The 17221-nt window shown below is 42.8% G+C and overlaps 1 protein-coding gene across 1 annotated transcript in view; it reads left to right on the top strand.

Annotated features, from left to right (window-relative positions):
- Positions 1 to 10144: 10144 nt before the first annotated feature.
- The window catches only part of CCND3 (cyclin D3), a gene marked incomplete at both ends in the record, with an annotated part of 88908 nt that continues 81831 nt past the window's right edge, over positions 10145 to 17221 (top strand). The window contains one exon of the mRNA XM_082248033.1: positions 10145 to 10330. Coding sequence (XP_082104159.1) covers positions 10145 to 10330 — 186 coding nt within the window. The remainder of the gene's footprint in view (positions 10331 to 17221) is intronic.

The following is a 17221-nucleotide window of genomic DNA, read 5'->3' as shown; positions in this document are numbered from 1 at the left end:
TGCAGAAGCAAACGCATACGCAAGTCCCGCCCACATATGTAAACGGTGTTCAAACCATACATGTGAGGTATCGCCGCGATCGTTAGAGCGAGAGCAATAATTTGAGCCCTAGACCTCCTCTGTAACTCTAAGCTAGTAACCTGCAGAAATTTTTAAAATGTTGCCTATGGGGATTTTTAAGTATCAATGTTTGGCGCCATTCTGTGAGCATGCGCAATTTTGAAGCATGACATGTTGGGTATCTAATTACTCGGCGTAACATTATCTTTCACATTATGGAAAAAAATTGGGCTAAATTTACTGTTTTCTTATTTTTTTGTTCAAAAAAGTGAATTTTTTTCAAAAAAAATCGCATTTGGAAGACTGCTGCGCAAATATGGTGTGATAAAAAATATTGCAACGATCTCCATTTTATTTTCTAGGGTCTCTGCTAAAAAAAATATATAATGTTTGGGGGTTCCAAGTAGTTTTCTAGCAAAAAAAATGATTTTAGCTTGTAAACACCAAGTGTCCAAAATAGGCCCAGTCTTAAAGTGGATAAATGGACAACTTTGTGTAAAGCGCTACTTGGATGTTAGGCGTCTGTATGTGGCCAGAATCAAAGAAAACAAAAAAGGGCGCACCGACCTAGCGCATTATTCTCAGTAGAAGGCTTTATTTATGTAACAATAAAAAATGGCTACTCACAGACGTAGATGAAAATACATCATATCAAGTTAGGTTGCTCCAATGTCCGGGTGTAGTCCATACAATCGTTCATAATCGATGAGATGACGGCTGACGCGTTTCGAGGCCTTGCCTCTTCCTCAGATGTATTTTCATCTACGTCTGTGAGTAGCCACTTTTTATTGTTACATAAATAAAGCCTTCTACTGAGAATAATGCGCTAGGTCGGTGCGCCCTTTTTTGTTTTCTTTGATTCTGGCCACATACAGACGCCATTTGCCATTTGAGAAGCCAGTTGTGAGTCCCGTGAGGAGTGTGGTCGAGGGGTTTGGATACCAAGCGCAGGAGGAGGGTGGTCACACCCTATTGGTTTTTGGAGTCTGTATGTGGCCAGGCTGTGAAAAAGTGTTACACATGTGGTATCGCCATACTCAGGAGGAATAGCAGAATGTATTTTGGGGTGCAATTTTTGCTATGTGCATGCTATGTGTTAGAAATATTGCATAAATGGACAGCTTTGTGTAAAAAAAATGTGTTTTCATTTTCTTTCCACATTTTCCAAAAACTTGTGGAAAAAAATGACATATTCAAAAGACTCATTATGCCTCAAAAATTATACGTTGGGCTGTTTGCTTTCCAAAATGGGGTCATTTTATGGGGGTTTCCATTGTCCTGGTGCTCCAGGGCCTTCAAAAGTGCGATAGGTTGTCAGGAAATTATATGTGTAATTTGTGCTCCTAGAATGCCGGACGCTGCTACTTGGATGTTAGGCCTCTGTATGTGGCCAGGCTGTGAAAAAGTCTCACACATGTGGTATCGCCATACTCAGGAGGAGTAGTAGAATGTGTTTTGGGGTGTAGTTGCAAGTATACAAGTGCTGTGTGAGATAAATAACCTGTTAATACGGCAATTTGTAAAAAAAAAATAAAAAAAATCTTCATTTTGCAAAGCATTGTGGGAAAAAATTACAACTTCAAAAAACTCACCATGCCCCTTATTAAATACCTTGGAATGTCTACTTTCCAAAAAGGGGTCATTTGGGGGGTATTTGTACTTTCCTGACTTTTTAGTGTCTCAAGAAATGAGATAGGCCTTCAGTACATCAGGTGTGATCAAGTGTGATCAATTTTCAATGATTCGCACCATAGCTTGTGGACTCTATAACTTTCACAAAGACCAAATAATATACACTTACTTGGGTTATTTTTACCAAAGATAAGTAGCAGTATAAATTTTGGCCAAAATTTGTGAAGAAAAATGACTAATTTGCAAAATTTTATGACAGAAACAAAGAAAAATGCGTTTTTTCACGATATTTTCAGTCTTTTTTTATTTATAGCACAAAAAATAAAAAACCCAGTATTGATCAAATACCATCAAAAGAAAGCTCTATTTTTGTGAAAAAAAGGACACAATTTTTGTATGGGTACAGTGTTGCATGACTGAGTAATTCTCAGTCAAAGTGTGAAAGCGCTGAAAGCTGAAAATCGGTCTGGGCAGGAAGGGGGTGAAAGTGCACTGTAGGCAAGTGGTTAAAGAAGGAGCAGTGCAATGTGAGGCAGACCAAGATTTCCTATAAACGTCAATGTTGGATGGAGCAGTGCCATGTCAGGCTGACCAAGACTTCCTATAGACTCTAATGTTAAAGACGGAGCAGTGCAATGTCAGGCTGACCAGTATTTCCCATAGATGTCAATGTTAGATGGAGCAGTGCCGTGTCAGGCGGACCAAGATTTCCCATAGACGTCTATATTAGATAGAGCACTGCCATGTCAGTCTGGCCAAGATTTCCCGTAGACGTCAATGTTAAGACGAAACACTACCATGTCATGCTGACCAAGATTTCCCATAGATGCCAATGTTAGACGGAGCAGTGCCATATCAGCCGGACAAGGATTTCACATAGCCGTCAATGTTAGATGGAGCAGTGCAATGTCAGGCTCACCAAGATTTCCTATAGACTCCAATGTTAAAGAAGGTGCAGTGCAATGTCAGACAGACCAAGATTTCCGATAGACGTCAATGTTAGATGGAGCAGTGCCATGTCAGGGTGACCAAGATTTCCTAAAGACTCCAATGTTAAAGACAGAGCAGTGCAATGTCAGACGGACCAAGATTTCCCACAGCGTCAATGTTAGAGGGAGCACTGCCATGGCAGGCTGACTAAGATTTCCTGTAGACTCCAATGTTAAAGACGAGCAGTGCAATATCAGACTGACCAAGATATCCTATAGAAGTCAATGTTAAAGAATGGAGCAGTGCGATTACAGGCTGACCAAGATATCCTATAGACATCAAAGTTGGACGGAGCAGTGCCATGTCAGGCGGATAAAGATTTCCCATAGACGTCAATGTTAGACAGAGCAGTGCCATGTCAGGCAGACCAAGATTTCCTATAGACTCTAATGTTAAAGAAGGAGCAGTGCAATGTGCGGCTTACCAAGATTTCCCATAGACGTCAATGTAAATGGAGCAGTGCCATGTCATGGTGACCAAGGTTTTCTATAGACTCCAATGTTAAAGACGGAGCAGTGCAATATCAGACTGACCAAGATATCCTTTAGATGTCAATATTAAAGACGGAGAAGTGCAATGTAAGGCTGACCAAGATTTGCCATAGACGTCAATATTAGATGGAGCAGTGGCATGTCAGGCTGACCAAGATTTCCCATAGATGTCAATGTTAAAGACGCAGCAGGGCAATCTCAGGTGGACCAAGATTTCCCATAGCGTCAATGTTAGTCGGAGCACTGCAATGGCAGGCTGACCAAGATTTCCTATAGTCTCCAATGTTAAAGAAAGAGCAGTGCAATGCCAGGCTGACTAAGATTTTCCATAGACTTCAGTGTTAGATGGAGCAGTGCCATGTCAGGGTGACCAAGATTTCCTATAGACTCCAATGTTAAAGATAGAGCAGTGTAATGTCAAACGGACCAAGATTTCCCACAGCGTCAATGTTAGACGGAGCACTGCCATGGCAGGCTGACCATGATTTCCTATAGACTCCAATGTTAAACTCGAAACAGTGTGATGTCAGGCAGACCAAGATTTCCCATAGAGTCATTGTTAGAAGGAGCAATGCCATGGCAGGCTGACCAAGATTTCCTATAGACTCCAATGCTAAAGAAAGAGCAGAGCAATGTCAAGCTGACTAAGATTTCCCATAGACATCAATGTTAGATGGAGCAGTGCCATGTCAGGGTGACCAAGATTTCCTATAGACTCCAATGTTAAAGATAGAGCAGTGCAATGTCAAACGGGCCAAGATTTCCCACAGGGTTAATGTTAGATGGAGCACTGCCATGGCAGGCTGACCATGATTTCCTATAGACTGCAATGTTAAAGACGAAGCAGTGCAATATCAGACTGACCAAGATATCCTATAGAAGTCAATGTTAAAGAAAGGAGCAGTGCAATGTCAAGCTGACCAAGATATCCTATAGCCGTCAAAGTTGGATGGAGCGGTGCCATGTCAGGCGGATCAAGATTTCCCATAGATGTCAACGTTAGACGGAGCAGTGTCATGTCAGGCAGACCAAGATTTCCTATAGACCCCAATGTAAAGAAGGAGCAGTGCAATGTGCGGCTGACCAAGATTTCCCATAGACGTCAATGTTAGATAGAGCAGTGCCATGTCAGGCTGACCAAGGTTTCCTATAGACCCCAATGTTAAAGACAGAGCAGTGCAATATCAGACTGACCAAGATATCCTATAGAGGTCAATGTTAACCACTTGCCTAAAGTGCACTTTCACACCCTTCCTGCCCAGACCGATTTTCAGCTTTCAGAGCTCTCACATTTTGAATGACAATTACTCAGTCATGCTACACTGTACCCATAAAAAATTTGTGTCCCTTTTTTCACACAAATAGAGCTTTCATTTGATGGTATTTAATCAATACTGGGTTTTTTATTTTTTGTGCTATAAATAAAAAAAGACTGAAAATATTGTGAAAACGCATTTTTCTTTGTTTCCGTCATAAACATTTACAAATGAGTAATTTTTCTTTACAAATTTTGGCCAAAATTTATACTGCTACTTATCTTTGGTAAAAATAACCCAAGTAAGTGTATATTATTTGGTCTTTGTGAAAGTTATAGAGTCCACAAGCTATGGTGCTAAACATTGAAAATTGATCACACTTGATCACACCTGATGTACTGAAGGCCTATCTAATTTATTGAGACACTAAAAAGTCAGGAAAGTACAAATACCCCCCAAATGACCCCTTTTTGGAAAGTAGACATTCCAAGGTATTTAATAAGGGGCATGGTGAGTTTTTTGAAGTTGTAATTTTTTCCCACAATTTTTTACAAAATGAAGATTTAATTAACAGGTTATTTCTCACACAGCATATGTATACTTGCAACTACACCCCAAAACACATTCTACTACTCCTCCAGAGTATGTCGATATCACATGTGTGAGACTTTTTCACAACCTAGCCACATACAGAGGCCTAACATCCAAGTAGCATCTTCAGGCATTCTAGGAGCATAAATTACACATATAATTTCCTGACAACCTATCACAATTTTGAAGGCCCTGGAGCACCAGGACAATGGAAACCCCCATAAAATGACCCCATTTTGGAAAGCAAACACCCCACCATATAATCTTTGAGGCATAATGAGTCTTTTGAACATGTCAGTTATTTCCACAAGTTTTTGGAAAATGTGGAAAGAAAATGAAAATGCTTTTTTTTTACACAAAGTTGTCCATTTATGCAATATTTCTAACACCTAGCATGCACATAGCAAAAATTGCACCCAAAAATACATTCTGCTACTCCTTCTGAATATGTCAATACCACATGTGTGAGACTTTTTCACAGCCTGTCCACATACAGAGGCCTAACATCCAAGTAGCACCGTCCGGAGCACAAATTACACATATAATTTCATGACAACCTATCGCACTTTTGAAGGCACTGGAGCATTAGGACAATGGAAACCCCCATAAAATGACCCCATTTTGGAAAGCAAACAGCCCAACATATAATTTTTGAGGCATAATGAGTCTTTTGAATATGTCATTTCTTTTTCACACGTTTCTGGAAAATGTGGAAAGAAAATGAAAACGCATTTTTTTTTACACAAAGTTGTCCATTTATGCAAAATTTCTAACACATAGCATGTACATTGCAAACTTGCACCCCAAAATACATTCTGCTATTCCTCCTGAGTATGGCGATACCACATGTGTAACACTTTTACACAGCCTAGCCACATACAGAGGCCCAACATCCAAGTAGCACTTTACACAAAGTTGTCCATTTATCCACTTTAACCACTTAAGCCCCGGAAGATTTTACCCCCTTCCTGACCAGGGCCTATTTTGCGATTCGGCACTGCGTGACTTTAACCGACAATTGCGCGGTCGTGTGACGCTGTACCTAAACGAATTTGACGTCCTTTTTTTCCCACAAACAGAGCTTTCTTTTGGTGGTATTTGATTACCTGTGCGATTTTTTTTTGATCATGCGCTATAAACAAAAAAAGAGCGTCAATTTTGCAAAAATAACAATATTTTTCACATTTTTTTATATGAAATTCCCCCCAAAAAAATGTAAAAATCAAAATTTTTTAACATTCTAGGCCAATTTGTTTTATGCTACATATGTTTGGTAAAAAAAATTGCTAAAAGCGTATTTTGATTGGTTTGCGCAAAAGTTATTGCGTTTACTAACTAAGGGAAAGATTTTTGTCATTTTTATTGTTTTTTTTTTTAACAAGTAATGGCGGCGATCTGCAATTTTTTTTTTGCGGGACTGCGACATTGCGGCGGACAGATCGGACCCTTGACTGACATTTTTGACACTTTTGGGGTTACCAGTGACATTACTACAGTAATCCGTGCTATACATATGCACTGTTACTGTAAAAATGACACTGGCAGGGAAGGGGTTAACTTTATTTGAGAGGGAGGGGTTAAGTGTGTCCCTAGGGGCGTGATTCTTACTGTGATTGGATGTGGCTTGAGGTGTAAGAAAAGAGATCAACGGTCCTACATAGCAGAACCGTATGATCTCCATTCTTACACAGGGAAAAATGACAGGCGGCTTTGTTTACATTAGTCGCCTGCCTTTCTCCCGCTGTAACGGACAATCGCGAGTGCCTGGCGGCACACGCGCGTGGGGGTCCGTGAGCGAGCTGGAGCACGCCTCCGGCGGCGCGCGCTCGCTCCCTAGAGCCTCACAGGCTAGCGAAGTAGACCTAGGTCCCTTTGCCTGTGAGGAGCTGACCGCCGCCGTAAATAGTCATGTGGCGGTCGGCAAGTGGTTAAGACCGGGCCTATTTTTGACACTTGGTGTTTACAAGCTAAAATCATTTTTTTGCTAGAAAACTAGTTAGAACCCCCAAACATTATATATTTCTTTTTAGCAGAGACCCTAGAGAATAAAATGGAGATCGTTGCAATATTTTTTATCACACCATATTCGTGTAGCAGTCTTCCAAATGCAATTTTTTTGCACCCCAAAATACATTCTGCTATTCCTCCTGAGTATGGCGATACCACATGTGTAACACTTTTACACAGCCTAGCCACATACAGAGGCCCAACATCCAAGTAGCACTTTACACAAAGTTGTCCATTTACATATGTATGTGTGTGTGTGTGTATATATATATATGTGTGTGTGTTTGTGAGTGTGTGTGTATATATGTGTGTGTGTGTGTGTATATATATATATATATATATATATATGTATGTGTGTGTGTGTATATGTGTGTGTGTGTGTGTATATATATATATATATATATATTTATATAAAATATGTGTATCTTTGTGTGAGAATGTCTGTGTGTCTTTCTGTATGTGTTGCACTGCCAAATAATAAAAAATGTGAACCCACCATAAATTCAATAAAATGCATAATATAACTACAACCATAAACAATAAAACAATATAAAGTACAAAATTCATATAAAGTGAAGTGTGTTAATTTTCATGCAGTACTGCACTTGGTTGTTCTTTCGCCATCTACAAATTTTCATGAACTTCTTCAATCACCTATTTATTGATTTATTTATATTTTATGAACTTTTTAAATCACTTGTTTATGGATGTATTTATTACACTTCACCTTATATGAATTCTGTACTTTATATTTATTTGTTGTTTATGATTGTAGTTCGATTATATATGGTATTTTATTGAATATATGGTGGGTTTACATTATTTATTATTTGGCAGCACAACACATTTGTTTTAGTAGTCTCCTTTGTATTATTGTGTGTAGATACAGTGAGTGCTGCTGTCATTTGATGATATAATTTTTTGCGATTTCTGTTATTGACACTTTAGCACAGGATATTTACCCCTTTTATGTTGTATGTACACTTGGAGGAGTGCCGTGACAGGGCCAGTGGTTAGAGGATATGTGCTGGGGGGGAGCTTTTGGAGGGGAGAGGACTTGTGCTAAAAAGGGGGGGGGGGTTGGATTTGAAATCCCCCACCTTCTAGCACAAGTCCACTCCCCTCCCAAAACACCCCCAGCATATATCTGACCCCCCACATCCCACCTTCTAGCACAAGTCCTCTCCCCTCCCAGATCACTCTCAGCACATATCTAACCCCCCCCTCCATCCCACACTCTAGCCAAGTAATTTCTCTTCCCAAAGCGCCCCTCCAGCATATATCCAAAGCCTGGATTTTGTTTAAAAACTTGCCTACCGGCCAATGTATATATACGTCCTCCGTTTAAACCTAAATACTGGTGTTATGGCAGCAGATAGCTGCCATAACCCTGGTATTTTTTTAAACGGTGGGCGGTTGGCTTTCCGATAAGGGTGGTCCCAGCGGCTGATTCACCGCGGGATCACCCTTTCGGGATGGCGGAAGAGGTGCCCCCCTCCCGTCGCGTCCCGTTCCTTTTCCCTGCTTACCGGACCCGCCTGCAGCGGGGGAAAATGATCCGGTTCCGGATCCTCACAGACAGGATGTCGAGTGAGGGCAAGCTTGCCCTCACTCGACTCTATGGTCTTGGAGGACCGGAGCGACGGCAAACGTCGTTGCCTAGCAACTGGTTTAAAGGTCCCTTTTTTTTTTCTTCATCTTTTAGTGTTCTTGTGAGATCTGAGGACTTTTTGACCCCAGATCTCACAAAACAGAGGTCCTGTCGTGCCTATTTCTATTACAAGGAATGTTTACATTCCTTGTAATAGAAATAAAAATGATCAATTTTTTTTTTAAACGGTGTAAAAATAAAAAATAATAAATAAAATAAATAGAAAAAAAAATAAAAAATGAAAGCGCCCTGTCCCCGTTAGCTCGCGCGCAGAAGCGAACACATACGGAAACCCCGCCCACATATGTAAACGGTATTCAAACCACACATGTGAGGTATCGACCTCCTCTGTAACTCTAAGATGGTAACCTGTGGAAAATTTTTTAAAGTGTCGCCTATGGGGATTTTTAAGTACCAAAGTTTGTCGCCATTCCGTGAGTGTGCGCAATTTTGAAGCATGACATGTTGGGTATCTATTTACTCGGCGTAACATTATCATTCACATTATGGAAAAAAAATTGGGCTAACTTTACTGGTTTCTTATTTTTTCATTCAAAAAATTGAATTTTTTCCCAAAAAATTGCGTTTGGAAGACCGCTGCGCAAATACAGTGTGATAAAAAATATTGCAATAATCTCCATTTTATTCTCTATGGTCTCTGCAAAAAAAAAATATATAATGTTTGGGGATTCAAAGTAGTTTTCTAGCAAAAACAACTGATTTTAGCTTGTAAACACCAAATGTCAGAAATAGGCCTAGTAGGCAAGTGGTTAATCATGCCATTTAAGCCCCTCCCACTGTGAAATTTTACCACACCCACTTTTTGCCACAGCATGCATAGTGCACCGCAGGTCTCTGCCTCCCTCAAGTGTCCCTCATTCCCAAGTTTGAAAGGTCAGAGGTATGGCTATGTGTTTATGCACACAGGCTTTTAGAGGAGTTTAGACCCAGGGGTGTTTGGGGCAGACATGTTAACGTAGGAAAATTGCATTCCGTTTGGGCAGAAAAAAAAGCCGATGCGCCTAAATGGTAACGTGTTTAGCGCTTGAGTGTTTATTCAGTTCAAGGGCCAGAATAAATTAATATGCTGGCCAATGAAATTAATTAACACTCAAAGGCTTGACCCACCTGAACGCGTTTAAAAAAACGATGCTTTAGGCATATTTTTAACACTGCTTTTTTCTTGTCAGGGGAAAAGAGTTCAGAAGAGCCCAGTGTGCATGAGGTCTTGTATTGTATGTAAACGTCTCCGGCCTGTGAGGCCACCTGTGGGCGTGTCCTCCTCCTAGCGCGCGGCTCATCTCTGTGGGCGTGTCATCCTTCTAGAGCGCGGCTCTTCTCTGTGGGCGTGTCCTCCCTCTAGATCTCAACTCTTCCCTGTGGGCGTGTCCTAACTCTAGCGTGCGGCTCTTCCCTGTGGGCGTGTCCTCGCTCGAAAGCGCGGCTCTTCGCGGGCGTTCAGAATCATGGCGTGTGAAGGAGAGAGGGTGCTCCGAGCTCTGCCAGACTCGCAGCTAGTCCGGGATCCCCGAGTTCTCTGTAACCTCTTATCCCATGAGAGGCGGCAAAGGATGGAGAGTGCAGGCGGCCGGTGTCATCAGCCTGAAGTCACCGAGGACATGCAAGAGATCCTGGCCCACTGGATACTGGAGGTAGACCCCGCCCAAGATAAGCATGTGTAGAGCACTGTTATATGTGCTCCATGCCTGGCTTACTTGTTATATTGGAGGAGCTGGTGTCCAGAGATGTGACTGCTTTATTCACTAACCCCCCCCCCCCCGTGTGTGTGACATTTAGTTCGCCTTCAGTGTACACATTAGAATAAAAGCATGCCACCATTCCCAGATATGGGGGAGACACTTCCTGCAGGGGGGGCACCACCTGGTATGCCACATAATGTACTGCCACTGCCTGGCATAACGGTGTATGGGGTGATTTGCAAGATGCCAACTATGTCAGTGTTTACCTTAACCACTTGTGAACCAGAAGATTTCAACCATTAATGACCAGCCATTCTTTGCAATTCGGCACTGCGTTATTTTAACTGACAATTGTACAGTCGTGCGACGCTGTACCCAAATAAAATTGATGTCCTTTTTCCCCACTAATAGAGCTTCCTTTTGGTGGTATTTGATCACCTCTGCGGATTTTATCTTTTGTGCTATAAACAAAAAAATCTACAATTCTGAAAAAAAAAAAAAACAATATTTTTCACTTTCTGCTATATAACATTCCCAAGAAAAAAAAAAAGTAAAAATCTAATTTTTATATCATTTTAGGCCAATTTGTATTTTGCTACATAATTTTGGTCAAAAAAAATCCTAAGGGCTCTTTCACACGGCCGCTCTGTGTGTCCGCAAATCATCCTATTTTTTTACGGATGATTTGCGGACATAATGTAAGTCTATGGCATTGCGGATGTCAACGGAATACCATCCGCTGACATCCGATTTTCCTCCTTTCAGTTCTGTTCCGTTTTTTGGAACGGAACAGAACCCTATTTTTCCTCCGTTCAAAAAACGGAAAGGAAGGAAAATCCCATAGACTTACATTATGTCCGTATATCATCCGCAAACGGATGGGATGATATGCGGACATACGGAGCGGATGACACAAATGTCATCCGCTCCGTGAAAAAAAAAAAAAAAGTCCTGCAGCGGAGCTTTCACACGGAGCGACCGTGTGAAAGAGGCCTAATAAGCGTATTTTGATTGGTTTGCGCAAAAGTTATCACGGTTGCTAACTACAGGAAAGATTTATGTCATTTTTATTGCTTTTTTTTTTACTAGTAATGGCGGTGATCTGCAATTTTTTGCGGGACTGCAACATTGCGGCAGACAGATCGGACCCCTGACTGACATTTTTGACACTTTTGGGGGGACCAGTGACATTACTACAGTAATCAGTGCTAAAAATATGCACTGTTACTGTAATAATGGCACTGGCAGGGAAGGGGTTAACACTATGGGTGATCAAGGGGTTAAATGTGTACCTAGGGGCATGTTTCTAATTGTGGAGGGCGTGGCTTGTGGAATGGCCATAGAGAACTGTGATCCTATATAGAAGGATCACAGGGGCTCTGTGATCTTTCCAGGTAGAAGAACGCTCAGCTGTGTTTACAACAGCTGAGCGCTCTTCTCTCTCAGCGGGGAACGATCGCGGGTATCAGACAGCAATCGGAGCCGCCTGCCCCGATGCATCGGCTTCCCTGCTGACGAGCAGAAGCGCGCCGCCGCCGCTTCTGCTCGTCAGCAGTATAACTGACGAGCAGAAGCGGTGGCGCAGTATAACTGGCGGGTGGTTGTAAAGTGGTTAAGGCTCGGTTCACACTTGTGCGATGCAGGAACGCTGCGAATATGCAGCTTGTTCCCGCATCGCACATCTGGCAGTTCACACTGCCATATGCGATACACAGGGGGTGTCAATTAAAAGTTAATGACACCCCCAGTTGCGATCGCATATCGCAGTGCGATCTGCAAGTTCGCACAGAATCGGATCGCACAAGTGTGAACCACTGTGTGATCCGATTCTGATGCGGCTCAAAAAATGCCTCATGTGCGAGTTTGCTGCGGATGCGCTGCAAATTCAGCCATACAAAGTGTATGGCTGAACTTGCATCCGTCATGAGATTGCATGTAATTTAGGAGCAGTGCGCTCCGAATTACATGCGATCTCGCAAACCGCAATAATGTGAACCGGCACTAAAGAGGAAGTAAACCCCCCCAAAATCTTTTTGAAAAAAACCCTGTAAGACAAAGGCATAATGAGCTAGTATGCATCGCATACTAGCTCATTATGAAAAACTTACCTTAGAACGAAGCCTCTGCATAGCCGCCCGCTCAGCGAAAGAACGGCCGACATGTTCGGCCTTCCTGGTTCTCATTCTCCGGCCATCTGATTGGCCGGAGGTGCGATGACATGACATGCGCTGGAGCTGCCGTTCACGGCACAGGGCTCTCGGGGAATTGCACAGGTGCCTGTTCCTTCAGAGCGCAAGCGCCGATGACGCCATTGGCTGCATTAAAAGTAAATATCTCCTAAACTATGCAAGTTTAGGAGATATTTACAGCACCTATAGGTAAACCTTATGAAAGGCTTGCCTATAGGTACAAGTTATAAGAGAGGGTTTACACCCTTTTTAACTGACAATTGTGTGGTCGTGCGACGCTGTACCCAAATAAAATTTATGTCCTTTTTTTTCCCCACAAATAGAGCTTTCTTTTGGTGGTATTTCACTTGTGCGGTTTTTATTTTTTGCACCATAAACAAAAAAATACCAATTCTGAAAAAAAAAACAATATTTTTCACATTCTGCTATATAACATTCCCAATAAAAAAAAATGTAAAATCAAATTTATATATCATTTTAGGCCAATTTGTATTTTGCTACATATTTTTGGTCCAAAAAATCCAAATAAGCGTATTTTGATTGGTTCGCACAAAAGTTATCGCATCTACAAACTGGGGGAAAGATTTGTAATTTTTATTTATTTATTTACTAGTAATGGCGGCGATCTGCGATTTGTAGCTAGACTGCGACATTGCGGCGGACAGATCGGACCCCTAACTGACATTTTTTTACACTTTTTGGGAGACCAGTGACATTACTACAGTAATCAGTGTTAAAAAAATTTGCACTGTAATAATGACATTGTAATAATGACACAGGCTGTGTCCCTAGGGGGTGCTTTCTAAGTGTGTGGGGGATGGACTTGCTGGATGAACACAGAGACCTGTGTTCCTAAATAGGAGGAACACAGGTTCCCTGTGTTCATTACTGACAGAGCAGCGGTCTGCCATGTTTACATCGGCAGACTGACGTTCTGTCTTCATGGGGAGCGATCGCGGGTGCCCGGTAAGCATCGTGGTCGCCAGACCCGCTGAATGGCTTCCCCTGTGGCCATCCGACGCATGCGCGCCCCCCACCAGCTGTTTCACAAAGCAACGTACAGGTAGGTCGTTTTGCTGGACAGAGCTGACCTGCCACAGTATAAGTATGGCGGCTAGTTGGCAAGTGGTTAAAGTGATAATAAAAGTCTCCCAAATACCTTTTTTTGGATCCCTTATATTGATGTCATGTGACTTAGCATGCTTGCTTCCGGCCTCAGTGAAAGATTAGGAGGACGAGCAAGCAAGACTCTGATGCCCTTAATATACAGGCGTGCATGCTGCTGTATTGAGTCTTTCCAGAGAAGCTGCTACCAGTCACAGTACTAGGCATGCCCCTCCAGCTTGTGGAATGTGTGTCATGTAGAGTGACCAGCAGGGAGAGTAATCCTCCTTCAGGCTCGGTTCACATTTATGCGATGCGGGAAGGCTGCGAATTCGCAGCCTGTTCCCGCATCGCACACGCACCCCCGGCAGTTCACACTGCCATATGCGATCCGCTGGGGGTGTCAATGTAATCTTAACGACACCCCCAGTTTGATCGCATATCGCAGTGCGATCGTGCAGTTCGCACAGGATCGGATTGCACAAGTGTGAACTGCTGTGCGATCCGATCCTGATGCGGCTGCAAAAATGCCTCCTGTGCGTGTTTGCTGCGGGTGCGATGCGAATTTAGCCATACAGTTTGTATGGCTAAACTCGCACCGCACAGCCGATCGCATGTAATGTCGGAGCAGTGCGCTCCGACATTACATGCGAACCCCGCACACGCACAAATGTGAAACGGGGCTAAATCCCTGCTAGATCTGTCCCACTAGATGACGAGATGATGTAGGCATTTACTTCCAAGTGCACACCAGCAGCCATGGTAGGACACGGCCACTGGTGTAAACAGGTCCATTGGTAAAGAAAAGGCTTAGCTCAAACACAGCCACCACCAATTTTGAAAGAGAGAGCCTACAGTAGCAACTGGTGTCATTCACAAAACACCTACTCCCAACAGTGCAAGCTGCCTACTACTACACTAGTCTCACGCTCACAACTGAGCCCAGACCCATCCACATTCTATTTTGGATAGACTAGTGTAGTAGCTAGAATGTGTTGTTGTAGGCCAGGGGTACTGAATTAAAATTCACTGGGGTCCGGTCAGTAAAATTTTCTTTCAGTGGAGGTCCAAGTGTCCTATTGGTGCTATGACTCAGATCCTTTACATTACAGCTTCCCGTGCAAGTCACCGCTCCCACCCCCCCACCCCACAACCTTTAGGGCCCAAACATCCTGGGATGCAGGGTTCTACTGTTTGGACACCTGTTAGTGTGAGGTGAAGGAACTGGTGTGGCAGTGCACGTTTATGTGCATAATTGCACTTTGTCCTTTTTTTTTTCTTCCAACGTTATATAAATTTTAATATTACATTGCATTCATTTTTAAGCACCACAGCTCAGTTATAGTGAAAAGAAACTGTACATGGAGCCTTCAGGTGAGCTCCAATCCATTGCATAAAAATGCACGCAGTATGCATTTTGCACCTCACTGCTTAGCACCCAGGCCCACTGTTGCAGTGTGAACAGGACACAGACACATTGATTTCTTTTGCCCTTGCAAAGACCTGTATTTTTCTAGCACAGAAAAACATAGGTCACTAACAAGTGTGAACAGGCCCTTACATCAGTGTCCTCAGTCCCCTCTTCACACCACAGACCCCTTTTTATATCAGTATCATCAGTCCCCCCTTCACATCACATCCCCCCCCTTTTACATCACAGACCGCCCCATCACAGCCGCACCCATCACAGATCCCTACCCATCACAACCTCCCAAATCACAGACCTCTCACCACAGACCCCTCTTTACAGCCCCCCCTCACAGTCCTCCCTCGATAAAACAGACTGCTGTTCCTTTCATAACATTGCAGTATTCCCCCCTTCCTCCCCCCCTCCCCACACTGCCCTACCCTTTTCACACAAGATGGGTAGCATGGCAGGTCTGGACAAAGTGTGGGACTTTTCATATTCAAGGATTGTAAAGTGATTGTTTGCCCGGACCTACCCGCTTCCTAAGATAAAAAGTCCCGTCCTTTGTCCAGACCTGCCGTGCTTCCCGTATTGGGTGAATAAGGTAGGGCAGTGGGGGAAGGGGGGGGGGAGGGAGGAGCGATACAATGGTATGAAAGGGACAGACCTGCTGTGCCTCCCATGTTGTGCCCTCAATTAAAGATGATAGCGGCAGGCAGGCAAGCCGGCAGCGGGGAGAGGACACTCAGGGAACAGGATTGTGGCGAGGCTGCGGTCCTGATAGGACTTTTACTGGGTCCGGATCCAGACCCTGGTCCGCCATTTAGTGATGCCTGTTGTAGACTGTTGCTTTTGTGGATGATGGTGCTCCTCTCCAGCATTGTTCATCACAACAACGCGAGCCGACAATTACTACTGTAGTCTCCTCTGAAATAGCAGAAGGCTGGCAGGCAGTATTGGCTGAGGCTTTCCTGTTCAGTATAAAGAAGGTGGCAGAGGGCTGCAGATGTTCTGTACTGGCAGCATTCAGTGGGGGTGGGGATTGTGTAGAATCTGTGTGAACTGCCTGTCACCTCCCCCTCCTCCTCTGTGTGAGATATCAGTCGGAGCTAATTACACATTCTTCTTCTTTAAAAATATATATATTCAAACGAATATATTCCTCGCGCCTAGGAGTGCCTAGTTAAACGGGTGGATACACTAATAAATATAAAATAAATGAGTGTAAAAGCAGCTGCTATAAGGTGCAAAGTGATTGTAAGAAAAAACCCCAAACTAAATAGGATAATATAGCGCTTGCTGGTAGGAAAGGGGCAGGTAGGGATAAATTAAAATTAAAAAAGGCTAATATCATAAATGTCTAAAATCTATACCCTTAAAAAATACACAGTGAGAAAACGCATAAATATATAGCAATATAAATAGTGTGCCAAGTGAAGTCCAAAATAGTTCATAAAAAATGCACAGTGAAAAAATGCATAAATATATAGCAATATAAATAATGTGCCAAGTGAAGTCCAAAATAGTTCATAAGTGACTCAGTAACAAATAATCCAAAAGAGTGCCAAAAAAAGTGCAAGTGCAATGGTCCAGGAAATCCAATCATAAAGGTGACTTCAAAAAGGATAAGGTGTAAACTCACCAGATATGATGGGTCTCAACTGCCTTACGACAAAGAGACCAATAATGCTTTTATGACCCTCCAGGTCAGAGAAATGGTGACTGCTGGGCTCTGATCCCTCTAAACCGGAATCCCCCACGCTGGGCGAATAGGGTCCTCAAGGTCCTCCAGGTCAGATTTAGGGAAACAAGATAAACAAGCTCCGGATGGTGCAGTACCGTTTTAAAATTACTTTATTTTGATTAAAGAAGGCAAACAAGGATAAAAGGCTGCTAGCTTCAAATGGTCGTTACCAGAGTCCTTAAGATGGATGCCTTCTTAAAATGGTGGCCAGTTAGGGAGGATTTTCGTTTGGCGTCCCTCAAAGTTTCAGATAAATGATGGAGCAAGATGGAGTATGTATAGATGAGTATATGGATGGATGTGAGTAGCGTGTGTGTTGTAGGTGTAATGAGTGTTGTCAGTAATGTAATGTGTCCTATTACATCTGGGTTCTCCTTTTTATATTGTATTGAACAAAG

Source organism: Pelophylax lessonae (genome assembly GCF_965119305.1).
Source record: "Pelophylax lessonae genome assembly, chromosome: 2".
Taxonomy (NCBI): Eukaryota; Metazoa; Chordata; class Amphibia; order Anura; family Ranidae; genus Pelophylax; species Pelophylax lessonae.
Note: the sequence above shows the minus strand (reverse complement) of the source record. Positions and strands in the feature narration are given on the sequence as shown.